Source organism: Sphaerodactylus townsendi, linkage group LG05 (genome assembly GCF_021028975.2).
Source record: "Sphaerodactylus townsendi isolate TG3544 linkage group LG05, MPM_Stown_v2.3, whole genome shotgun sequence".
NCBI classification, from domain to species: domain Eukaryota; kingdom Metazoa; phylum Chordata; class Lepidosauria; order Squamata; family Sphaerodactylidae; genus Sphaerodactylus; species Sphaerodactylus townsendi.
The window spans coordinates 103,343,732-103,369,640 of NC_059429.1; the positions used below are offsets into that span (position 1 = coordinate 103,343,732).

The following is a 25,909-nucleotide window of genomic DNA, read 5'->3' on the forward strand; positions in this document are numbered from 1 at the left end:
CTCAACCCTTAAGCCAATAAACGGACTCTGTATAGTTGATCAGTAGCGTTTATTGAGAAATGTCAGAGCACCAAAGCTTGGCAAAGCCAGTTCTGACAAACCTGGCTTTTGCCACCCCCTTTATCCTCTGCAAGTCTCCCCCCACAATTCCCAAGAAATTATGAAAAACAGTTCCTGTAGGTGAGGCACCGCAAGGTCGGCGGCAGATAGTAAGAGAAAGCCACCTGGCTTCCTGCCCCCACGAGATAACAGATACAACTCTGTTTCTCATGGGACCAGGGTGTCAGGGGAAAGCCTGGTTATCTACAAAACATGTGAAGCCATAAAGTAAAGATCAAGGAAAGATGCCCCAGATGGCAGTGGTAACATATAACAGGCTGGTTACATATATCTTTTAGCAGCATTTGGTTTGTTTCATTAAGCAGTTACAATGATGTAGGAATGCATCTCAATCACCTCCTTCCCTGGGTAGAGGCAGTGTCATTCACCTTGTTGCATGTCCTCGTATTTGATCCTGTGAATGATTGAGTGCTGACCTCAGAAAATAGGATTTAACATGAGGTGACAAAAATGGAACAAAAAAGAGTGGTTCAGAAAATAGGGAGAACTAAATGATGGGTAACAGAAATGCATTTCGTGGAAAAAGACAGAAGTGCAGACACGGGATTCTGAGAAATCTGTACCTATGCAGAAAGGATGATTGGAATGTTGTAGAGTAAGCTATAGGGTTACAGAGCAATGTTTAGATGGTGAAATGTTTGAAAAGACACTGGAAGAGAGAGGAGTACAGAGGGAAAATACACATGTTTTCAGGCAGACAGCGGGAAGGTTAATAGATGTGTAGAGAAACCTGAAATGCTGCAGAGAAAGCTGAAAAAATGTACTTTGTATTGAAGAAAAGTGAGTTTTACTGGTCAACATTTTAATACAGCTCTCTTAGTAAAAATGACTGGATTTTTTCTGTTTTCGTGTAGAAGTAAACAAGATGAAGAGAGACATAAATTTTTAGTATCTAGCTGAACAATAAGACCTAGTAACGGCAGGGTTCCATTATTTGTGCGTTACCAAGGATCAAACCAAAAAGGGAATTCTTGCTCAAATTGAAGGAGACCACAAGTGCACAAAGGACCAAAGTTGTGATGTGATGTCACCCCATAAGAATACCTTTACCTTTTTAAGTATTTGAAAGGAAATGTTTGACAAAGATGCTTGCTGAAATTCACAAAATCATTTTTGTAATATCTGCAATAGAAGAAGAAATGAGCTGACAAAAATTGGCATTATCTATTTCATGAAGTTTGCGCTCTTTGTTGTATTAAATGTTCGTCTGGTCATTTTCACATCTGGCTTGGTAACACCAGTATTTTGTGTTCATCTGCCTGTAAAAGAACTTCAAGCTTGCTGTTCTAGATGGAGATCTTGATTTGACACCTACAGTAACTAGGAGGCACTGTGGCCTTTGTCTTGTAAGCAGCTATTTGTAGTTCTTTTCAAAAATCCATCCAACCTAGGTTCTAATCAGCACATAGCAGCAAACAGCTGCCAGTCTTCCTCACTGGTGAAGAGAGGTCACTTTATGCATTCTCAGGCATGTGCAGGCATGTACCCAGTTATACTTGTGGGAGTGTTATGGAAGTTTTTACCCATTAAAAACTCCACACAAGGATGGCTAATAGCAAGCTAGGTTTATTGACATGTCTGCAGACATGGAGAGAGTAATACCGTGGTACCAACTCTCTGAAGTCTGAATCACAGTACAGCTCATTTTAAGGCGTTTCTGAACAGACCCTTCTGACCACTTATGGCCAACCCGGCTGTCCACTCAGGCTCACAATCTTAACCTTTAACATGATTAGCATAATCAGCAAAATACATTTTTAAAGTAATACATCATTTGACTTGGTTACGTATGGGGCTACTTATATTTTCTGTCCAGTAAGCATGATCAGCAAAAAGCCTAACTAGTTGGGTGAACCATCTCCATATGCTTCAAACCCCTAGGTCAGTGCTAACTGTTGCCCTTTCAGTCATAAGCAAGTATCTGCTGGTTCTTGCAAAATAGCAAATGCGATGGTTCCAGTAGCACTCAGTCACTGAATATTCAGCTATGAATATTTCTCAACTGTGGTCTTGCAACCAGCATATCTTTATAATTTTTATATCAGGAGCATGATTTTGCTATTTTGTATGAAAAAATTTAAAAGGAAAATTTTATGACTTCATAATTGGAAGTTATAGATTTTTTGGATATGGATGCTGATTGGAAAGAGAAACTTGAACTAAGCTAATATTTTTAGCAGTCTGATTTATTGTTCATAATAGTCATAATGTATTGTTCATTCATAATTGTGCCTAATTTTCCATTTTTCTGGGCCTTCATAGTTTAGCCGATATTTAATATTTTATATGTTTATAAAACATGTGCATTTTATAAAATGTAGTGTTTGTAGATTAGGGACCTTAAATGGATGATCAAAACAAATCAGAGAAGAACAGCAAACTGCAAAGTGATCTGACCGTTATGTATTTCTTGAGTGTTCATCAGTCAGAACTGCTTTTTATTGATCATAATTCTACCAGTTAACAAACATTTCTGCTTTGTAGCTGAAAGTTTTAACAGTGGATTTAAATTTTTAAAAATTGGTTCTCCTTTACCTGTCAGGTTTGACTTTGAGTGCAGGAAAAATAACCCACCAACAAAGAGCACTTTATTTGACACTTGAGCAATTAGTGCTGTCAGCCAGACCACAAAATAATGGCTCATTGTGGACTGGATACAGTTATTTTTGTTTTGCTGTGCAGATCATGTTAGAGTTGAAAGGACAGACTGAATTTTGCATGGTTTGAGCAGGGAGGCTTAATATGGGAGGCAGAACTTGTAACTTAATTTTTGAAGCTGACTGCCTGTGGTATAACCTGAGAGGGCCAACAAGTATAAAGCTCTTAGTTTAATGATATAGAGACACGTATATATTTTGGACACCTGAAGGGAATTTTAGTTTGGCCTGTATTATTTATGTAAAGCATTTATTAGTCACCTTTCTGTCTGCCTTTAGAAGGTTTGCAGGCTTGAGTAATAAAGGCTTCTAAAAGATGAAAAAAATGAATTAAATATTTTTTTTAAAAAAATAGTGAATGGAATCCCATTTTTTCAAAGCCTGTAGAATTTGTTCCATTAGGCACTGCTGTGTTGTTAAATAGTTAATAAATAAATTGGGAGTCTATTTCCATGTGGTAAATAGTTAACAAATACATTGCAGCCTATTTCTTATCAGTCATGTTAGACTTTAGCCTTACTGTGGATAAACTTGAGTGTTAACTCCAGAACGAACATCCCTAGAGATGACTGAATAAGTTGAGATAAAACTCTGATCCTCTTGGAAGAAAATAAAATCGGATGACATAACTAAGCAAAGGCTTTCACTCATCATGCATACAGAAGCTGGCAGATCTAACGAGGAAGAGTCCTGTGTAGATATGCTGCTCAAAATGAGGAGCTGCTAAGACGAACGATTGACGAACGATGTGGATGAGAAAGGGAAGGGATGCCAATCCCTCTAACTGCATTTAACACACCATTTCCACTATCTGTCAAAAGAAATACACATAGGCTGATTACGCACAAGGTGTTTGCTGTGTAGTTGAGGCAGATGTCCGCTGAGGCAAAATCCCTTGTACGGCTGTATTTCCTTTTTGCCCTGTTTTCAGTTTTCACTCTCTCCGCAGCAAGCAAATCCACTTATAGCATGATTTTAATTTTGTTTTGCTGCTACAGTGGGACAGATTTGCCGCTGGGCACTGCTTTTCCCCAGATCTCGAAGTTCTGCCCACATCCAGCCCACCAAGTCCTATCCCCCCGTTCCCTTGCGCTGCTTTGCATGCTTCCCTTCACCTTCCTCCCTGTTGCCAACTACTTTCCGCTTCTTGACCTGCTTTATCATTTCTATTACCCATGGTCTCCTTGCTCCTGCTTATCTTTAGATATTTATATTTTTAAAAAATTAAACAACCATATCGATAGATTAATAAATCGATACTAACACTAAAAAATGTAAAAATAATAAGACTAGTCTATCAGTCTAAACACTCGATTTGCAACAAACTGATCAACAAACTGAGATGTCTGCAGCCTTATAGTTTTATACACAAGCAGTCAGTGATTCCAGACCACACCAGGAAAAGCCAGTCGGTCTTGATGTTTGAGTTTACAGCACATTAGCAATTGGGTGATCATAAACTGGGGAGCTTAGCAAACTGCATTTTATGTTCTCCTTTTACAGTTTTGCACATTGCCATTCCTTCCCCTCACTTCCCACCATAAAATACAATCAGTGTTCGGGCAAAGTGTACAGATGTTGCATGCAAGATTTTTCTTTAATAGCTCACCTTTTTATGTCGATATAGTGATCTATTGATAAGATTAGAGATAAAAATTAAAGATTATATTAAAAATTAAAGCACACGTGCACAGTAGAGAATCTGCGTAACATGCCTCCCCCCCATTATAGTGTATAATCGTACAGAGTATAATGGTATAGAAAAACAATTGCATAACATTTATGTAGAACTTTTCTCTGGAATGAGCCTGCTGCTCCATGATCTAAATGTAAAATCTACGATCAGAAAATTGAATATTTTGCTATACTGCGTATTTTCAAACAATTCATCTGTTTCTGATAAATGGGTTTACCTTTCTGCTGGAACAAGTGGGAGGAGGGCAGGGGTGGAGCGAGGGGGAACTGCGCCCAGGGCATGCGTGTGCCCTGCACCTTCCACACCCCTGTCTGCCCCCCAGCCCCGGAATGCCCCCACAGGGCCATGTGCCTAATCATATGTGTCTTGCACCCCCCTGTCCACTTATCTATCCCAGTTACTTTTCACCACAGCCTTGATTGCATGGCTTTTTGTCCATGTGGGTTCCACAATCCCTGGCACAGGGATTGCAGTGGATCCTTCTTCCTTTTACAAAGTTGCAAGGCTCCAACTCAGTGGATATAATGAAAATAGAAATCTTTGGTATAGTGTCATTTTTGCATCTGGAAACAAATTTTGCATCACAGTCTTTTCCTTTAAATTTATAAGATACATTTTTGCCTTAAAGTTATGGTGTGCTAGGTACCTGTGCAGATTATTGGAGAAAATAAAAACATTGATTCATTCTCTTTTTTCCTTTAATAGTTATTTCTGCAAAGTTGAAAGACAACAAAAACAAATGGTTTGGACCTAGTCCTTATGTGGAAGTATCAGTAGATGGACAGTCAAAGAAGACAGAAAAATGCAACAATACAAATAGTCCAAAATGGAAACAGCATCTTACAGTGTAGGTTTGAAAATGTACTTTATTCTTCTGTTATAAATAATGCTTCAGAAATGTGAGGGCCCTGAAAAAAAGCCAGAAAAATTCATAAAAACACATTTTCCCCCTCAAGTTCTCCTTTATTTTTCAGACTGAAAAATTTGAAAATTATAGGGGACAGTGTAAAATATTTTCTCTTTGAGAATGGATAAAATGTTACTTAAGCAAGATTTTTCACTTCAAAAATGTAATGTGAAAATGTCTGAGTGCTTTCAATTTTTTTCTAGTGGAAAAATTGGGAAATTTTGGAAGACTGCAAAAAAACCTCTTATGCTGGAAATATACAGATTTCTTTCATTTAAATGTGAATAATTGTGGCAACAGTTAATGCTGTAACATTGACAGTAATACATTATTATGGAATTCAATGTTTTCAGTGTTATAATGTTTAGCTTACTATCCAAGCATGCTGATAGTCTTACCTATGAGAGAGTTTCTGTCCAAATAATAGATTTTTGTTCGTATATAGCAGAAGATTTTCTGCCATTAACTTTTATTTTTCCTACATCTCAGATGGCAAAAATTAAAGATACATGTCCTTTGGAAGCTTAGAGAGCAGCCATTGACAATTTCTTCTCAAGGATGGAGTTTACTTGCAATTTTTTAATAGAAAATGATAAAATGTTATAAACTGTCATATAAACAATGCATTTCATGATGTTGAATCAGTAAAATGAGTTTCAGTTTGATAGGGAAATAAGTATTGCCATGTATTTCAGTTTTTTCCAACATTTCCATTTTCCCCATTGTTCCAAAATTTAAAGACATTGTATCTCTACTAATTTATTTATTTTATTTATTTATTCCATTTACACCAAAGTCCCAGGGTGGCTTACATAATAGGGTTAAAAGCCCTGTTAAAACATTACAATCCTAAAAACATAAAACATTAAAAACCACCATAAAAACAACCTTTAAAAACAGTCAATATAAACGTCCATTAAAAATCGCCATCCCTCCCTCCCCCCACCCTTCAGCTGGCATTGATATGGGAGACCCTGGGGGGTCGCATATTGAAGGCCTGGGTAAAGAGGAAGGTTTTAACCAGGTGCTGAAATCCATAAAGCATCGGTGCCTGGTGAATTTCTGCCAGGAGGCCATAGTCGCTATACTAAAATGTAATATATTCATGAGCGGGTGAGATTTCTGTCCTAAGCTATTTCCAAACCATTCTCTATGATTAGAGAACTCTGCTTCTTAAGCTGGTCAGACCATTTAAAATGCATTCTTCTAATCCTGGTAAATATTACTTAAACAAGAACGCAGAAGAGTCTCTTAGTAAGAACATGAGCTGGCATTTTTTGCTACAGGTTACAGTTGTTTTCACTTTCAGGAGAGATCTGAGGGTGCCCTGTCCTTCAAGAATGACTTTTATTGGGGCATGGGGTGCTGCTGTTGGAAGGGGATTCCACAACTACCTTGTGAACATATGGAAGGGCTCTTACTTGTATCCCAGATATGAATCACAAGTCTTGGGGAGTGAACATAGAGGCTTATGTGTAGGTACTTCTCCCTGCAACTGTGCAATGAAATGTCATCTTTCACTACCAGTCTAAGTAGTAGTAAAAGAAGGTGTAAGCCAGTTGTGTCAAACACATGGCTTGGGGGCTGGCTCTGGATCCTTGAGAGGGCTTATCAGGCTGCAGTGGGCTCACCAGCTGAAGCAGCCATCCCCACCCAGTGCCAGCCATTTTCCCAAGGTAGTCAACTTCCCCCCCCCTCCCCAAATGCTGGTCTGGGCTGATTGATGGGAGCTGACCAGCCAAGGCAGCCTCTGGCCCAACCAAGTTACATATCTGGCCCTTGTAACAAATGAGTTCAATACCTCTGGCGTAAGCCTTCAGAGCCATGCATGTGAAATCTCTCAAATAGTTTGATGCTTTATTTCTGTGCACAGTATCTCATGTGATAATGAAATACATTATTTAGTTACATTTACTGGATGTAGGATTGGAGTCTGACTATCCTGAAGGCACATTTTTTATTACAAATTACTGTGGTTCAGAATGTAGTGCTTTCAATGAAATTATCCTACAGCTTCATCTCATTTCTGACACTGTGATATCTTCTTTTCTAAAGATCTGCAGTTGGTGGCATTTTAGCTGTAGAACACAAACTGTAAACACTCTTGAGAAATGTTTAAAAAGCAGTTTTCAGAAGTAATGAATTTTTTCTGATCAAAGATAGATATTTTATAAAGCACATTCCATTTTTTAAAAAGTTGACGCTACTAAAGCTTTCGGAGCTATACACCATCAATCGCTTCTTTCCAATAGTTTCAAGTGAGGCATTACTTGCAGTAGTTTTCATGTAGCATAAGTTTATGGGAATAATTCAGCCTTGTAGCTTTGCAAATGAAGAGTAGTAATTCAGTGGGACTTCCAGGGCTTCTTTCAAAGTGTGTATTACATTTTGCTTTTCTAGAATTGTTATTCCATTCCATTATGTTTTGCTTTTCTAGAATTGTTACTCCATTTAGCAAACTAAGCTTTCGCGTATGGAGTCACCAAACGTTGAAGTCTGATATCTTATTGGGAAGTGCCACTCTAGATGTTCATGAGACGCTCAAAGCCAACAATATGAAGTGTAAGTGTACAATAATGCATTTCTGAAAACGTTGTGCATATATGTAGTCTTTTGAAAGAGCTGTTTAAGTGAACAAATTGTATTGAAACATTTATAATATTTTTTCACAATTTCCCTTTTAAAGCTGCTTGTCATATTTTACAATATGGTGAACTGTGATTTGGATTTGCATAGGCTGAGTATGATCTTCAGTGCAAACGTAAAAGCTATAGCTATGAAATACTGTTCTCAATAAGGGAATCATGCCTGTTTAATAAGCTGATTTGTAAAGAGAAATAATGGAATTGCACCTCTGCTGTATTTTTATTTACCATCTTTTCTGTAGAGTGGTTTTTCAACTAAATGTAGCTAATTGTGATCAGTCATTTTAAGCACCAAGGGTGGTAAATCTTTCTATATTCTCTATAGTTGAAGAAGTAATCGTGAACTTGCTTCTTGTTGGTGACAAAGAACCAGTTGAAGTGATTGGAGACTTGTCTGTCTGTTTAGATGGCATGCAAGTAGATCCTGAGCTGCTAACTAATGGAGATACTTCAAGTGTAAGAAGTGAGTAATATTTCTGTATCATTTGTTTGTACTGTGGTTACATTGTTTAATTAGTTGATACCTTATTATGATCTCCTGTCCTCCCTCCCCATGGAAAACGGATGTTAAAAGGAAAGGTAAAAATGTACACCTTTTGTAATTTCCTTAATCTTTATCAGCTTTGAGAACAGTAAGGAAAAATCTCTTCAGGTAAATTTCTTACTGGTACTGTCTCTCAGGATGGAGTGGAACTCAAAGCAGAAGATGGGAAGTCCCATTTTGGCTTCTTTCTGATCAGTACTCAGTAGGGGAATCTTGATAGGGAATCTTTTGTAAATTAGAGCATTTCCCCCCTTTCTTATAGACTGTCATTGTGCAGCATGTGCTAATGTGTGCAGGTAGGTAACTTTGCAGACTTGTTCACAAGACTGCCTCACGTCAAATAACAGTTGAAAAGATCTCATGGATCAATTGATGAATCCCTTTCTAGAAGTAGGAATCCTACTCAAACTATCTTTGGCACAGGACAATACATCCTCATCTCCAAAAGTGGGACAACAGAAGGTCATATGGTCAGTCTCCCTACATCATGGTTTGAATCCACCTAAACCAATCAACCTAATGCTTATCTAACCTGCTGTGTAGTTTTCTGTGAGGTAGAGTCTATTCTGCCTCTGTTGATGGAAAACTGCTTTATAGAGCAATCCCGAACAAGTCTACTTTGAAGCCTACTCAATGCAGCTTACATCCAGGTAATTGTCCATAGGCTTGTGCAGCTAAAGACTCAGCATAACACTTAAGTTGCTGTTTGAACCCTTTATTTTATTTTTATTTTACTAAATGTACGTACCACCTTTTTGCCCTTGTGTTGGCCATTAAAGGCAACTAACAAATTGAAACATGCATATATTGTGCACACAGAACACTGAGCTGTTGTTGCAGTACAACTTTTCATGCGTTTGTCTTTTAGTGCCAGTTTCTACAAGAAATTTTGTCCCTTTGTATTCAAGAGCTTTATCAAGTGCATAGTGTGCTTGTATATGTTTCTGTCCCTGTTCCTCCTTTAGACATAAACCTGAGGCTTGGCTGTTCACTTTAATGGGGCGAAGGATAATAATTTAAGTTGGGCAAGGTGCTGATGCTTTTATATTTGGTTATTTGTACCAGGACATGAAATAGTTCCAACTCTTTCCTCATTTCTTCCATTCTCCAGACCTTTAATATTATTAGTATTTTAAATATTCTGTAACTTTTCTGTTTTCATCTTGCTGTGTAGTGATCAGAACATTTATTGGAATACTGTATTGTCTGAAATGCATAGTGGAATGTGCTGAATAGTATAGCTCCCTGTAAAAGCTAATGTGGTGTTCACTTGCTTTGCGTTGGTACTGAATTGCTGATTCAAATTCAGCTTGTCAGTTATGACCCTAGGCCTTTTTTTCCACACTGCTATTTGTTAAACATTCCCATGGCATGTACTGTGCCTCTGGTTGCTCGTAGCACAATGTACCTTTGTCCTGAACCTCATCCATTTCTTTTTGCCCAATCTTTAAAACTTGCTCGTCACTTTGAATTATTAAGTCTATTTTTATTCTTTCCTTGGTCTTTTTATAGTCAGGCAGCCCAGACCAGATGGGGTGTGTGTGTGATTGTGCTGTGAGAGTGGTGGAGGGCCGCTCCACTGCATTTGACGCCTCCACCAGTATAAGGGGCACTTATGCCAGTGGAGGAAGCAAAAATGCAGGTGTCATACGGCCTGATAGCCCTGCGGTGGGCAAAGTTGGAAATCCGGGCTGCCAAGGGGAAAGTGGGTATTCTCGGGAGTGGAGCTGATTTTGGTCAGCTTCTACCCACATTCAATCCCTGGAATTCCAGCCCTGCAGACTTATGCTGTGTGAAAGTGCAGTGTAAGCCTGTTTGTTTTCCAGTTGAGTAGGAGGACATTTTGGCTGATTCCCACCATTTTGCCAGGGAAACTGGAACAAGGCTTCAGACTTTTCAAAACATACAAACAAGAAATGCTGTCATTACTGGGATTTAATTAGCCAGGATATTTTCTAGAAAAAGATTAATGTAGTATAAAAGCTCATTAGTATTTAAAACATTAATGATGTAGAGATGATCTTCTTGTACAGACAGTTATTAGAAGAGACAGGCTTTGTATCAGCTTGTATCTCTTTAGGAGCTTACACAAATTTTAAATAAATTGCTATTTTTTGCTTTATATTAAAGGCCCCACGCAGAATGATGGCTCCAGAGCAAAAAATGAGGCAAGGTAAGAATTTGAACTTTTTGAAGTTGCAATTAGTGGATGTTACAAAGGGTTGTTAGTTTAGGGCAGGGGTAGGGAACCTTTAACACTCAAAGAGCCATTTGGACCCGTTTTCCACGGGAAAAGAAAACACTTGGAGCCGCAAATAATTTTTGACATTTAAAATAAAGATAACGCTATATATATATTGGGGGTTTTTTTACCTTTTACTCCGCTCATTCTGAGAAGTGCATGGATGCGCCCGCCCTGCTGCCTGCAGGGCGGGCAAGGATGAAGCCAGCAGCTCGGGAAAGTGCCCGCCCTGCTCCAACGGGGCGGGCAAGAGGGGAAGTCCGCGGCGCGGCCCAGCCAACCGCGGGCAGTTGGAGGCGGGCAAGGATGGGGCCGGCGGCTCAGCTCGTGGAGCCACAGTGCAAGGGCAGAAGAGCCGCATGCGGCTCTCGAGCTGCAGGTTCCCTACCCCTGGTTTAGGGGATAATCCATTCTAGTGAAGAATGCCTGGGAGTGTTCTTCGAGGTTAAAAGAAATTATTATCGAAAATATCTATAGTAGCTTGTAGTGTTTAGCTCTTTAAAGCGTTTTAGGTTGTGAGCCAAGTTTTCTAATGGAAAGTTGAGAATTTGTTTGGATCTTCGCTAAAAATGAGCAGTATTGAATTACCGTATATACTCATGTATAAATCGAGTTTTTAGTACATTTTTTGTGCTGAAAAAGCCCCCCTCGACTTATACATGAGTCAGCTGTATTATAAACAATATTTTAGAGTTCTTACTTTGTCGGCTGCCAGGGGGCGCAGTTTTTACACTAGCAGCACCAAAATTTCAGGCTATCATCAGGTGACACTCATGATGATACTAGCCAAGTTTGGTAAAGTTTGGTTCAGGGGTTCCAAAGTTATGGACCCCCAAAGAGGGTGCCCCATCCCCCATTGTTTCCAATGGGAGCTAATAGTAGATGCGGCTACATTTTGAGGGTCCATATCTTTGGACCCCTTGAACCAAACTTCACTAAACCTGGCTGGTATCATCAGGATAATCTCTTGCTGATACCAGCCAGGTTTGGTGATGTTTGGTTTAGGGCAGGGGTAGGGAACCTGCGGCTCTCCAGATGTTCAGGAACTACAATTCCCATCAGCCCCTACCAGCATGGCCAATTGGCCATGCTGACAGAGGCTGATGGGAATTGTAGTTCCTGAACATCTGGAGAGCCGCAAATTCCCTACCCCTGGTTTAGCTAATAGTAGCTAGGGGTAGCTAATAGTAGATGGGGCTACCCTTTTGAGGGCCCATAACTTTGGACCCCCTGAACCAAACTTCACCAAACCTGGGTGGTATCATCAGGAGGGTCTCCTAAAGATATTGTGAAATAAACATTCCTCCCCTGACAGGTTGTGTGAATGTCCCTTCTAAAATGACATCTGCCATGTACAATTTTTAAAAATATGTACACTAAAAATAATGAACTATTCTTTTAAAAAGCAGGGTAGTTTTGAGTCACAGTGAACAGGCATGTTCATTCCAGTTTTTATTGTAAGATCCATTGTTTAAAACCCTTCCTTACAAAAAAGCTAAGGTTTTTGTACTTTTAAAGTTATTGTTGATACCATATTGTTCTTGTTGACCCTCTTTTCCACTTACAGAACTAGTTTACTGTTTTTCTTTGAAATAAATAGTCAAAAACATTTAACTTTCTGATGCCTCAATTAATGTAATTTTATTGGTATCTATTTTTATTTTTGAAATTTACCAGTGGCTTCTGCATTTCCCACCCTCGACTTATACGCGAGTCAATAAGTTTTCCCAGTTTTTTGTGGTAAAATTAGGTGCTTCAACTTATATACGGGTCGACATACACGAGTATATACGGTAATAAATATAGGTGTGTGCCTAACAGAACTTATATCAGTTGTCTAATGGACAGCTTCCCATCAGCTCTGGTTTTCTGTGCCAGGTGAAATCCTTATAGTATCCTGACTTCTAATTATCTGATCCTCTGAGTATTATTTCTGTACTATTCTAGGCACAAAAAGATGTCTAATTCTTTCCTCATTTATACAATTGGAGATATACTGAGAAAAAAATGACTCCTCAAATAGCCTAATTGGCACAGACATGGAGTTTGATTGTTCCCATACAACAAAGAAACAGGCAATTACAGTTTTCTTGCAAGGAATTGCAGCTTGAATTAAAAGTCTAAATTCAAACTCTAAAATATCTGTTTTAAAATCAGTGCTTGTGCAGCCTTCTTTCAGATCCCGCCCAACCCATCTTCTAGTTTACTACACTGTATACTAGCCTGCTTCTACAGTCTTTCTTTTTTGACCAGATAGGACTGTTTTAACCAGTCCTGAACTGAAGTGGGACATAAGCTTCATGAGTTCATTAGGGCTCTGGCTAAGTGACTAACACCAGTCTTCAGGGCAGATTGATTAATATGGTTACAGTAGCAGGCCGGCTGCAGATAGCCACCTCCTGGCCGTATATATACATTTTGCTTTTAAGGTTGACAGCCCTGAACAAAGGGGAATCTGATCTAAAAACCCTAAAAGCAGGAAGGGGCAGTGACCATAAATTTCCTATCTCTACTTGTCATCTTTTGTATTTGTAATTCACTAAAAGAGCAGCTGTGGCTCACTTGAAGTACCTAATTTGTAGTAGTGGTGAACTTTAAACCTTGTTAGTGGTTAATTTTGTACTTTATTAATTCTGTTAATGGACTTGCGAAGTGATGTAATGTTGAAACGGCATAATAAAAGGGGCACAGCTCAACAGAGATTTAGCTGAAAGACGCTCCAACACAACTGCTTGTGTGTTGTTCGCTGCTGCTTTGCTTTCCACCACAACACTGAACTTTGCATTTACCAGGCCTAGAATAGTGGTTTCTCCAGTCTGTATTTCATTGTTACATTACAAATTGTATTTCTTACCCCTGAAGTTATTTTGCAACTTGGAATGTTGGTTAAGCTTCCAATAAATAGCAGTACACACGGAGCCCCTGGATGTATAATTTTTCAAGGTGCTTGAGTTACTCAAGGTAATGTGTCTTAGGGCTCCTGAGGCCTTCTGATTGAAACTGCTAATTGTGTAAAGGGAAGGATGATAGTGCAGAGTATGGGGACTTCTGAGCAGGTCCCCAGATTTCAGAATTGTCTTGAGAAAATTTTGGGGAGAAATTACTAGCAACATCTAATTCCAAATCAAGTTTATCTCAACTTTGCAGAAAAAGTATAAGTGTAATAGTATCCTTTTTCATTGTAGCACAAAGATATGTGAGAACATGTGGAAGTATATTGCAGAATTTTCAGAATAGCATAATTGTACAGCAGTCTGGTTTGTATAGGCATTAGGCAATATATATTGGTACCCTTAAACGTTTCTGTAATCATGGTTACTAATGTAGGTGATATTCATCCAAGCATTACACAAAAGCTACCACCAGGTTAATGAGGAGGTGTTCCCAGAACTGAAGCAATAATCATGGAAACTACTTGGGAAGGGAGCAAGTTGCAACAATTCCTGGAGAAAAAAGTTGCGGCAGGCTTATTTTAGGAATATATTCTGTAACTCTTTCCTTTTTATTAGTGGGTTTTTGTTTATTTTTTGCTTTTTTGTTTTGAGGGAAGGATGACATGGCCTAATCCTGCATAGCTGGTTGAGTTTGTGTTCTGTACAGTAGAATAGCGCAAGTCAAAGGCATGAGAAGGCTCATGGTGGAGTGAATCTCTTCCTTATCCCACTGGTCCTCTTCCTAGTCTCAGCATTCCCTCTTTTCCTTATCCCCACTGCTTCAGCTGCTTCACTTTTCCTGCTCTCTTCCTTCGCTTCTGCTTTCCTCTCTTTCCTCTGCTGCTTCCTGTGTTCCTTCCCTCCCTCTGGGCACCGCCTCCACTCAAGTTTTGTCCTCACCACATTGTTCCTTCTTGTCTAAGTCACTTCTTCCCTCTTTCAGAATGAAACTATGATTGTCATTTTGGACTAACTAGGCAATGGCAGACCACATAGCTGATGTCTGTTATTGCTCAGGCAATTCAAATCAGCTGAAGAGATCTCATAAGGGAACTGCTTTAAACATTTGCATTTTAAAATCCCCCTGCAGACTTTATTCCTTCTTTAAAATTTAAGATTTTTTTACAAACTGCGATGTTGCCCAAAGTTTGTAGAAACTGCTCCCCTGATTGTTTCCAGTAATGAACGGCTAAGTCACTGTGTGCATCTCTGTATAATTCTTCCCCACCTAAGTAATTTTTGGATTGTGTCCAAGCTTTTGTAAGAGCCTGTTTAGTGAAATCTGCAAGGTAGATATGTACAAGTAGGTGTGGAAGTATTCGCCCATGGGCTGAGACACGGTAAAGGATATAGGATGACTAGGATGCTGTCTGAAGATTATAGATACACTTTTTGCATGTTGTGATATCATTAGTACAAATTAAGAAATATTCTAGCAGGAAGCAAAGGCTCAGCTTTATTTGCACCTACATTGTATGGCTACCATAGTGATTTACACACCTTGTATGTTTACTTAGACTGTCTTGATTGTGTGTAGCTCTTTTGTAGTCTGCTTGTGAGCAGCTTGTGAACAGCCTGCTTCTCAGGATGGAGCAAAGCAAGTCTTGAATTCCAGTACATTTCAAATAGCTAAATGTCAGTCACTACCAGACGAGCATCTTTGATTGATGGGACAGGCAGGAATGTATGGTCCTTCTGATACCGTGGTCCCAAGCCATGTTGGGCTTTTAAAGGACAAAACCAACACCTTGAATTGGTCTCAAGAGTGGATTGGTAGCCACTGTAATTGCTGTAGTATTAGGATCATATGCTCCCAGTAGCTGGCCCTGACCTGCTGCAGCTTCTTAACACTATTCAAGGGTAGTCCCAAGTAGGGCACATTGCAGTAGTCCAAGCATGGATCACTGTTGCTAGATCAGACTGAGCCAGGAATGGGTGCAACTGGCATACCAGCCGAAGCTCAACAGAAGCACTCTGAGCTGCTGCAACCTTTGGGTCTCTTAAATGCTTTTTGCTTTTGTTTGTTCTTTAGGAATAGCGTACATAATTCTGAAAACGCTGAGATCCCCGGGTCTAATGAAAGCAGGATAGCTAATAGCAGTGATTGTCCTTTGGTTGCAAATGGAGGTTTTAAGCCTTCTAGACCTCCCAGACCTTCTCGACCACCTCCACCCACTCCACGAAGGCCCTCTGCTCCAGCTGGTATGTATACCGATGCGAAGTGTGACTTATTTTTACAAAGATATTACCCAGAAAATAAGGTTAAAGCTGATGGTGCAAAATAAAGTAAAAATATGTTTATTCCCCAGTTAAAATTCCCTATGCATTTCACCATGAGTCTTCTTCAGGGGAATCTGTTAGTTTCGCAGTGATTTTCCAAAAGAAGTATAAGATTACACAGATCTTGTGGTCTTTTTGGAAAATCACTAAAAGTCTAATGAATCCCCTGAAGAAATCTCTTGGCAAAAATGCATAGGGAAATTTGGGAGTTTTAACTGAGGAGGATTACGAATGAGGTGTTTGCTGCATGGTGGTGGTGGGGGGGAAATGTCCGTTGCAGCAAGATTTTCTTGTATGGATGTATTTCTTCAAGCTCCGCTTTTGCTTTTCATTCTCCCTGTGGCAAGCGAGACCACTTCTAGCACAAATTTAATTTTGCTTCACTGCCAGAGCAGGGAGATTTGTCAGTCAGCACAGCTTTGCCCGGACATGTTCCCTGTGCCCACAACCAGCCCTCCCATTCCCTTGCTCCATTCACTGTGCCCCCCCCCCCCCAATGCTGCAGGCTCCTTCCTTCTTCTCTGCTTCACATAAGTGCACATATCCAGAGAGCAATCTCTCAATATAAAATAACAACAGAGAGGCTGTTGCAAGTCACAGTACAAGCAGGGCTCCACTCCACCTCCCCTCCTCTGCTTCCACCCTCCTGATGATTGGGAGGGCTCTTAAAACTTTATTTCAGACAAGCCTCTCTCTTATCTTCTTTTGTGGTAGCAACAGCCAGAGAGATAGAGTGTGTGTGTGGAGGGAAGGGCAGTGGGACAATATCAGCTTTAATGTTGAGACTCCCCTGTGTGATGAGATCTGTGCCTTTAAAGCTGCTGTTGCATGGAGTTAAGAGAACTGGAAGGATCAGAGCCTGTTTGAGGCTTCTGCAAGCAGCTGAAGGGTAGGCACTGGGCTTGTGTGTAAACAGCGAAACATGAGGAGAGCCCTCTGCAAGCCCAGTGCACAGAGAACCTTGAGGTAAGTGTTCCATGGGTAATGGGCCTGAGTAATGTATTGTTACTTCATTTTGCACCATTGGCCTTGCTTTTTAACTGCTCATGACAGGCATGACCCTTTTATTTCTTTTTGGTACCTGTAAAATTAAATCAACGTGAGGATTATTATTTTACCTGCCCACTTTATGGTTGTTTTAAAGCTGAGTCAAATGTAATGGAATGTACACCACTTATGTTAAAAAAAACCCCCATATCTATTTCCAAGGATTACTTTAAGAAATTAGTTTCTTACATATTAGTTTATCTATACTGCTGTAACTTAAATCGTAATGAGTATGCTTTAGCATTGGTGAAACCTAATATTTCGTTCTGCCATTCAGTAAAAAAATTCTGGTAAAAGGAAAATCTGAGAAGTATCTCTGGCTGATTCCGCATGGGCCAAAAACTTTTACACAGTTTTAAATCCTTTTACACCATTTTCACACCGTTTTCACACTTCTGTTTTTGGCCCATGCAGAATCAGCCTCTGTGAATACTCACTGTCTCATGCTTGAATTGGGGAAGTTTTTCACCACAGAAAATGAAGTAGTTTTCTGTGTACCTCTGTTTAAGTTTATGGAATACTCTCTTCAAAGATTTCCAGTACTTCTGTGATCAAGAGTAGAAGGAAGCAGTTCCTGTAAAAGAAATCGCTTCCATGTTTTCTAATAATTGGGGAAGCTGGAAAGGAAGCTGTAGCACTGAACAGTGTGTTTATCTGAAATGTTCTGAATGTAAAGTAGTAGTGTTAACTGTTGATTTAACGCTTAATGTGGATTTTGAAATGTGTGTATATATTATCCAGACAGCATATTTTCCTCAGCGAATAATTGCTTTGCTTAAAAATCTCTCTCTTTCATTATTTATTTTGTTCCAATTAGATAGTCAAAAGCTTCTCTATTCATGTTCTGTACCACTGCAATTAGAGCAATATGAAACATAACCCACTTGTGTTGTATTGCAGTATGTACCAATGGCCCATCACCTTCATCCACAGAACCAGAAGGGGCCAGTACAGGATTGGTGCCAACTTCAACTGCAAGTGCTGGAGCGGAACAAAACTTTGAAGGGACAGCATCAGGAGCAGCTGTACCCACATCAGCTGCTTTGACCACACCACCAATATCCAGACAAGTTCAGCCAGTAACTCCTACATCGCAGTCACATCATGCAGTCCCTCAAGGTCCTCTTCCACCTGGGTAAGAGTTTAGTGTTCTTTATGTCTTATAATGTGTGCTTCATAGAACAACAGTTAGAAGGACTTGCAGACCAAACCTCCTGCCCAATGCAGCTTCAACCCAGAGCATCCCTGATAAGTGTTTGTCCAACCAGTGGTTGAAACCACCAGAGTGGAGGATCTCACCACCTCCCAAGGAAGCCAGTTCTATTGTTGAACTACTCTCACTGTAAATCTTTTTCCTAATATCCAGAGGGTACCTTTCTGCCTCTAATTTAAACCCATTATTGCAAGTCCTGTCTTCTGCTGCCAACAGGAACAGCTCTCTGCCCCCCTCTGAGTGACAGCCTTCCATTTACTTGCAGGGAGCAATCGTGTCCCCCTTCAACCTTCTCTCCTCCAGACTGAACATTCCCAAGTCCCTTAATGCTTCATTCTAATCAGACTTTTTTACCTAAAGTAAAATCTTCTACAGTGTTTCTCAGTGAGTTGATTACAGTAACAAACAATTTGAGATCCAGCGTGCTGTAGTGGTTAAGATTCTGCAGGTGGATTCCCCACTCCTCCACATGAGTGGCGGACTCTTCTCTGGTGAACTGGATTTGTTTTTCCCACTGTTCCCCGTGAAGCCAGCTGGGTGACCTTGGGCTAGTCACAGTTCTTTTGAATTCTCAGCCCCACTTATCTCACAAGGTTGTCTGTTGTGGGGAGAAGAAGGGAAAGGAGTTTGTAAGCCACCTTGAGACTTCCTACAGGATATAAAGGTGGGGTATAATTCCAGATTCTCCTCCTCCTCCTCCTCCTCCTCATATTGTTGTTTTTGTTCTCCTAAGGCAATTAGGTGGATAAGACATTCTATTTTTCTGGCTACCTATCCTATGGCCATCAAGTACAACATTTGATGTATAAAAATAGGTACATTTGTTCACATTATGGTGGAGTAGCTCACATTACAGCAGTAGTATGTAATCAGTGTGAATAAGATGTTTCTATAGAGTCTTGTAAGCAGTGTAATAACTGTTTTGCATACTTTGCCTTGATTGACTACCACCACCCAAAACTTTTCTATGTTGAATTCACAGCTTCTGAACTGACTTCTGTAGCAACAGAAATGTCAAAATAATGCAGCTGGTATGGTTCCTGATAACCAGATACTGTTGGATGGAGTGGTCCAGTACAGGTTGAGAGTGCACAGGGAGGGAAATGGGTGTTGCAGTCTAAATAGGTGCAGGCAGGAAGATAACCTGCTTCTAAACTGTAGAATGAATGTTCTAGTGACTCAGCATGGCTGCTACTCCCTAGTGTGTGCGGAACGGAGTATCAATTCTGAAAGTCTCAACCTGATATGGTGTAGTGCGGGAGTAGGCAGAATTCCAGTTTGCATGGATTAAAAAGTTCTGTACTTGAAATTTGCAAAGCTGGAGAGCATATCCAAAAAGTAACTTGTGCCCCTAGTTGTTAAAAAAATACTCTTGCTGAATGACATAAGAATTGTTTTCAAGGATTAGAGAAAGTCATGTACTACAATGTTTCATCATTTTTGGAACCATCCAGCATTTGGTACCCTTTACTGGAATGCATAGCCCTAGACCCCGGATATTGCCTTCAGATCCTCATTCAGCCATAGAATTTGCAGAATGATCATGAACCAGGCGTTATCTTTCCATCTAACACTGCAGGATAGGTTGTGAGGTAAAAGGAAACTGATCTCCCATGAATGCCACTGTGAGCTGTTTGAGGGAAGGGCAGAAAGTAAACTGTGATAGAGAAGTAACCATTCCAGAAAGCAGTGTTATTAAGCAAGCATAGACTTTACATTTGTGGAATTTATCTTGTGGCTTCTCCAGTATTAATGTTAGAAATGATGATGATCAGTCCTCTGACTTGTGCAATGTCTAGATATGCATTAGGCAGTACCTTTCTGTTTAAGGCTAGATAGTGATGTCTCAGTATTAGATGCAATGTATCCATTGCAAGGAACCAATTGCAAGTCGGTGTGATAGGCAAGGATGCTGAGTTGAAGAGATTTGAACAATGCTACATCTTTGTATATTTCTAGTTGGGAGCAAAGAGTGGACCAGCATGGTCGAGTGTATTATGTTGATCATGTTGAAAAAAGAACTACGTGGGACAGGCCAGAGCCGCTTCCTCCAGGGTAAGTCACTCAGTGAGCTGGGAAACTTTACCTTGCCAGTGTACTTGGGCAGTAATCTAAACTGTCTTAATTTACGTGGCTTATTCTACTGTTTGGGGAGCATGACTTCTGAATTTGGCTTTTTTTGTACGATGAACTTTATTTTAATTTTAATTTTAAATTTAATCTAATTATGAAAACTTTGGAAATTGTGTAACAGGTTGATCTAGAGATGGTCCTTAAAAGCGAATTGCTTTTTCCTCACTCTTTTTAACAATGCTTTGGAATATTTGGAATAAGTTTGGAATATGCTGCCATAGGAGGTGGTGATGGCCACTAACCTGGATAGCTTTAAAAGGGGCTTGGACAGATTTATGGAGAAGTCGATCTCTGGCTACCAATCTTGATCCTTCTTGATCTGGGTTACAAATGCCTTAGCAGACCAGGTGCTCGGGAACAGCAGCAGCAGAAGGCCATTGCTTTCACTTACTGCATGTGAGTTCCCAAAGGCACCTGGTGGGCCACTGCGAGTAGCAGAGTGCTGGACTAGATGGACTCTGGCTCTTTCTTATGTTCTTAATGCTGCAGAGTTATTGTGCTGTCCCACACTCTTTTTCTTGCATAGAACAAGATCTCCTATTCCATGCCTGTTGTGGCATATTGGTATGATATTATGAGGCCAGGGCATGCATTTGAATATCTCGTCTCTTTTCATTAGCTGGGAACGCAGAGTTGACAACATGGGACGGATTTATTATGTGGATCACTTTACCAGAACGACAACATGGCAGCGGCCAACTTTGGAATCTGTCCGGAATTATGAACAATGGCAGCTTCAGCGCAGCCAACTTCAAGGAGCTATGCAGCAGTTTAATCAGAGATTCATATATGGGGTGAGAACACGGATTGAGTTGAAATTATATCCACTTGCAGTGTGTGTGTATTGGGGAGGGGGTGATATTCTATTTCAGTTCAGTGATGCTGTCTTTGCCTTTGACCTAAAAGTATAAGCAGTAACTTGCTATAATCCTTGAACCAAAAATAGGTGGAGTATTATGTAAATGCAGCAGTTTTGATTCTTTGTCACACTTGGGAAGTTTTAATTGAAATGTCTTTATAAAGTAAAAATGTTAATCATCTGTACTTGTATGTTACGCTGTGTCTGCCAAAATATTTGATATTTTAACCTAGAAATACATAGCGCCTTACTGTCTGGTTCAAATAAATATTACTGGTGATGTAAGGATGAAAACAAGCAAAATTTAGAGAAGCACCAAGGCACATGTATTTTGAAAATGGTTTTTCAAAATCCAGGCTTAATATTATTTGTTAAGTTCTGGCCTGGAAACTGTATTCTCAGGACTCAACATTAGCTCTGGAGCAAGTTAAACAATCAATTAGTGCTTTCTAGCAGTAGATTTCAATTAAACACCTAACAATGTTTGCCTCCTAAACTGTAATGCCTGTGAGTAGGGCCTCACCCATAAGGGACATGTCTCATCAACTCGATCAGAGCCAACCTACTTTCCCAACTTACTAGAAAAAAACTTATCACTGTCATTGTTCCTAAAACTTGGAAACCCTGATTTGTCTTCCAGTGCAGCTAATTTGGGCGGAAGAATCCCTTGAATCAAAGGGAGGGGCTTTTTACACTAGAGATTTGGTGCTGGATCTTTCCTTCTGTTCTGGCTTTATGGTTCTGTTGCTCTTTGAGTAGTGCTTATATTTGAAGAAGTGATGACATTCCTACAGTCTAAATCAGGGGTAGGGAACCTGCGGCTCTCCAGATGTTCAGGAACTACAATTCCCATCAGCCCCTACCAGCATGGCCAATTGGCCATGCTGACAGAGGCTGATGGGAATTGTAGTTCCTGAACATCTGGAGAGCCGCAGGTTCCCTACCCCTGGTCTAAATAAATAAGCAGAGGAAATGGGCTTCTCTTAAGATTTCTCATGTTGATTTGATATCTTAGATTTTTCTGTCAGTAGTTGTTATAGCCGATCATCTTGTGATTGTAGAATCAAGACTTCACACAGAGCAAAGAATTCGATCCTCTTGGTCCCTTGCCGCACGGATGGGGTAAGGGCTTTCTTTACAAGTGCTTGTCCTCTAGATCACTTAATTAAAACAAATGTCCCTTTTTAAAAAAAGAATGGTGATCTGGGTTCATTTTTCTAATTTGCTGGTCAAGTTCCAACCATAAGTATATATAGTAGGAAACATCATTTCTTAAAATGTTATGAAATATCTAAGTAATTAATGTTTCTGTGTGACCTAGAGATAAATACCTTGTATTCTGTTTTTTCCATGAGCTAAGAAGAAAGACTGGGTGTACATATTTAAATAAATTTTAATTTAATATTTATTAGGCTAGTATGAGATAAGAAGATTTTTATCTTCTGAAACAAACTTGTGTTTTATTGAGTTGAAAAGCTATCATCAACATATCGCAGTAATTACTCTTGTGAGGTACATATGGGGTCCATATCAGTATAGTCTCAACTTGAGTCTGAAGGGAAACACAGGGCATGAATATGTTAATAAATACTCAATTAAAACTGTTTGCCTAGCTACTTGGCCACCTCCCACCCCCACCCCCGGCAAGCTGTTGCAGGAGGTTAACTCTGGAGCTGAAGGGTGCATTTACGGAGGTGTCTTCCAGCCAAGCTACAATTGGGCTTCATTCAAGATATTTTTTGATTGACAACAAGTTGTGAGATAAACACCCCATATTTGATCTTCACCCTCTCAACAAACACCTGAGAGTGCATAAATTTTGGGTGTTGGCACTTAATGGACATCTTGCTGTTAGGCACACCAGTTGCCTGGTTTGCAGTCATCCACTTACAGGATGCGCATTCCCACATCTCCATGCATGCAGGCAATACCTCAGGTTTTGGTGTGGAGATAAATTCTGAGTGGTGCTGTGCAGGCTCACATCCCTCCCTTTTTCCTTGCTGTGGACTGTTTCTTTAGTACGTTGACACCTCTAGGGGTTCATTTACCTCTCAAGTGAAGATGTCCACAGTGACAGTTGGAGGACAGAGGGGACTGCTTCCTTCCACTCCGATCTTGTGACCCTTTTGGTGGGAATGGTTCCTGCCTACGGCTCTGAGGGGAAGGGAGCACTCTGTTGCTATAGGAATACTGCAATTTTTGCTGCAATGAGCTCCTGGCACTCAAGGAACGTGTGCGTTCTCTTGAAGCCAAGGTGGCAGACCTGGAGAAGCTGAAAGAGGCAGAGAGGGTGACAGACGAGGCTTTCAGGGACCTAACAGCCGGGTCCCACTCCCAAGGTGACATCTCTTCAGATGTCATGGAGAATGAAGGTCTTGGGGACGGAGGGTGCCAGTCTGAGGTGGGGGAAGATGCTCCCTTAGATGGGATCCCTTCCTTAACTGGTGATCAGCTATCCTCTCGCACTGAGGATACCCCTCGGGGAGGTGGGGGGCTCCTCGTAGTGGGTGATTCAATCATTAGAAATGTAGAGAGTTGGGTTTGTGAGAGGCGTGATGGCCGCATGGTGACTTGCCTGCCTGGTGCGAAGGTTGCGGATGTCACGCTTTGTCTAGATAGGCTTTTAGACAGTGCTGGGGTGGAGTCAGCAGTGGTGGTCCACACTGGCACCAACGACATTGGGAAATGTAGCCGGGAGGTTCTGGAAGCTAAATTTAGGCTGCTAGGAAACAGGTTGAAGTCCAGGACCTCCAAGGTGGCATTCTCAGAAATGCTACCCGTTCCACGCGCAGGGTGAGCTAGGCAAGCCGGAGATACAGGGTCTCAATGCGTGGATGAGAAGGTGGTGTAAGGCAGAGGGTTTCAGATTTGTCAGGAACTTGGGAACCTTTTGTGACAAGGTAGGCCTGTACAAACGGGGACGGGCTTCATCTTAACCAAAGAGGGAACCAGGCTGCTGGCGCCAACATTAAAAAAGGTGGCAGAACAGCTTTTAAACTGATCCCTGGGAGAAAGCCGACAGGAGCTGAGGTGACTTAGGTTGAATACAGTATCTATGGGGATGCAGACAGAGAGGGAGGTTTTCTAAATCAACCACATACAAGCGAGGAACATAGCAATGTGCATGTGACAAAGGGATAGTGTCTACAAAAAAGACTTGAGGGTAAAGCACATAAATCCCAGGTTAAGGACAGAGACAGGGTATACAGGTGTCTCTATGCTAATAGTAGAAGCATTCGACCTAAAATGGGGGAGCTGGAGTACAGAGTTTTGAAGGAGGACTTTAATATAGTGGGCATTACAGAGACATGGTGGAATGAGGAGAACCAGTGGGATGCTGTTATACCAGGCTACAAGGCTCATATAGGAAGGATAGGACAGGGGCGCATTGGGGGTGGAGTTGCTCCTTTACATCACAGAGAGCATAGTATCACATAAAATATACAATGCAAGGGGAGCTGGTTCCCCTACAGAATCACTGTGGATATCAATACCAGGTGTGAAGGACAGTTTAATATTAGGAATATATTATCGTCCCCCAGACCAAAGTGCACAAGAGGATTCTGAGGATGGAAAAAAAAAGAGAAATTAGAGAGCCAACAAAAACAAAAATGTAGTGGTAATGGGTGATTTTAACTATCCCCATATAAACTGGAAAAATGCATGTTCAGGTCATAGTAAGGATATTCCTGGATATGCTAAATGACTGTGGCTTAGAGCAGATGGTTGTGGAACCAACCAGGGGAGAGGTGATCCTAGATCTAATTCTATGTGGGACCCAGGACCTGGTGCAGGAAGTCAGTGTTGTTGAGCCGATAGGGAACAGCGACCACAATGCTGTCAGATTCAGTATCTCAGCATGCTTAACAAGTGGCAACTACTAATGTAGTTACATTAGCCTTCAGAAAGGGAAATTTCTCAAAAGATGAGGGGATAGTCTTGAGAGGAAGCTGAAAGGGAAAATCAAGAGAGTCAAAACTGTCCAGGATGCTTGGAGGTTATTTAAAAACACAGTAATAAAAGCTCAGCTGGAATGTGTTCCACAGGTTAGAAAAGGCAGCACCCAGTCCAAAGAAAGCCACCATGGTTAACAAGAGAGGTTGAGGAAATTATCAGAAAAAAGAAAAAAATGTCTTTTAGAAAATGGAAGTCCAGTTTGACTGATGAAGAATATGAGAGGAACACAAATGGTGGCAAAAGAGAAGCAAGTTAGCTGTAAGGGGAGGCAAAAAAGGATTATGAGGAACGCATGGCTGCGAACATCAAGACCAGCAACAAACAGTTCTTCAAGTACATCAAAAAAGCAGGAAGCCAGCAAAGGGAAGCGGTAGGCCCGTTAGGATGACAAAGGAACAAAGGGTGTGCTAAAAGATGGCAGGGAGATTGCAGAGAAGCTAAATGAATTCTTTGCATCTGTCTTCACCCTAGAGGAGGTGAGGAAAATTCGTGCACCTAACCAAGCTTCTTAGGAGGCTTAATCTGAGGAACTAGCTAAGATAGTGGTAGACAAGGAAGGAGTTCTGGCAGCCACTGATAAACTAAATGCTACCAAATCCCCTGGCCCAGATTGCATTCACCCAAGAGTTCTTAAAGAGCTCAAGCATGAAATTGCTGATCTTCTCACTTTAATATG

General features: G+C 40.6%; 1 protein-coding gene across 5 annotated transcripts in view; it reads left to right on the forward strand.

Moving 5' to 3' along the window:
• Positions 1-25,909, forward strand: part of ITCH (itchy E3 ubiquitin protein ligase) — a 61,381-nt gene that overhangs the window by 11,820 nt on the left and 23,652 nt on the right. For all 5 annotated transcript variants that reach the window (XM_048498595.1, XM_048498598.1, XM_048498597.1 and 2 more), the window contains 9 exons: positions 5,179-5,320; positions 7,818-7,942; positions 8,351-8,488; positions 10,700-10,742; positions 15,777-15,946; positions 17,972-18,206; positions 20,244-20,339; positions 21,037-21,211; positions 22,338-22,398. In XM_048498595.1, coding sequence (XP_048354552.1) covers positions 5,179-5,320; positions 7,818-7,942; positions 8,351-8,488; positions 10,700-10,742; positions 15,777-15,946; positions 17,972-18,206; positions 20,244-20,339; positions 21,037-21,211; positions 22,338-22,398 — 1,185 coding nt within the window. The remainder of the gene's footprint in view (positions 1-5,178; positions 5,321-7,817; positions 7,943-8,350; positions 8,489-10,699; positions 10,743-15,776; positions 15,947-17,971; positions 18,207-20,243; positions 20,340-21,036; positions 21,212-22,337; positions 22,399-25,909) is intronic.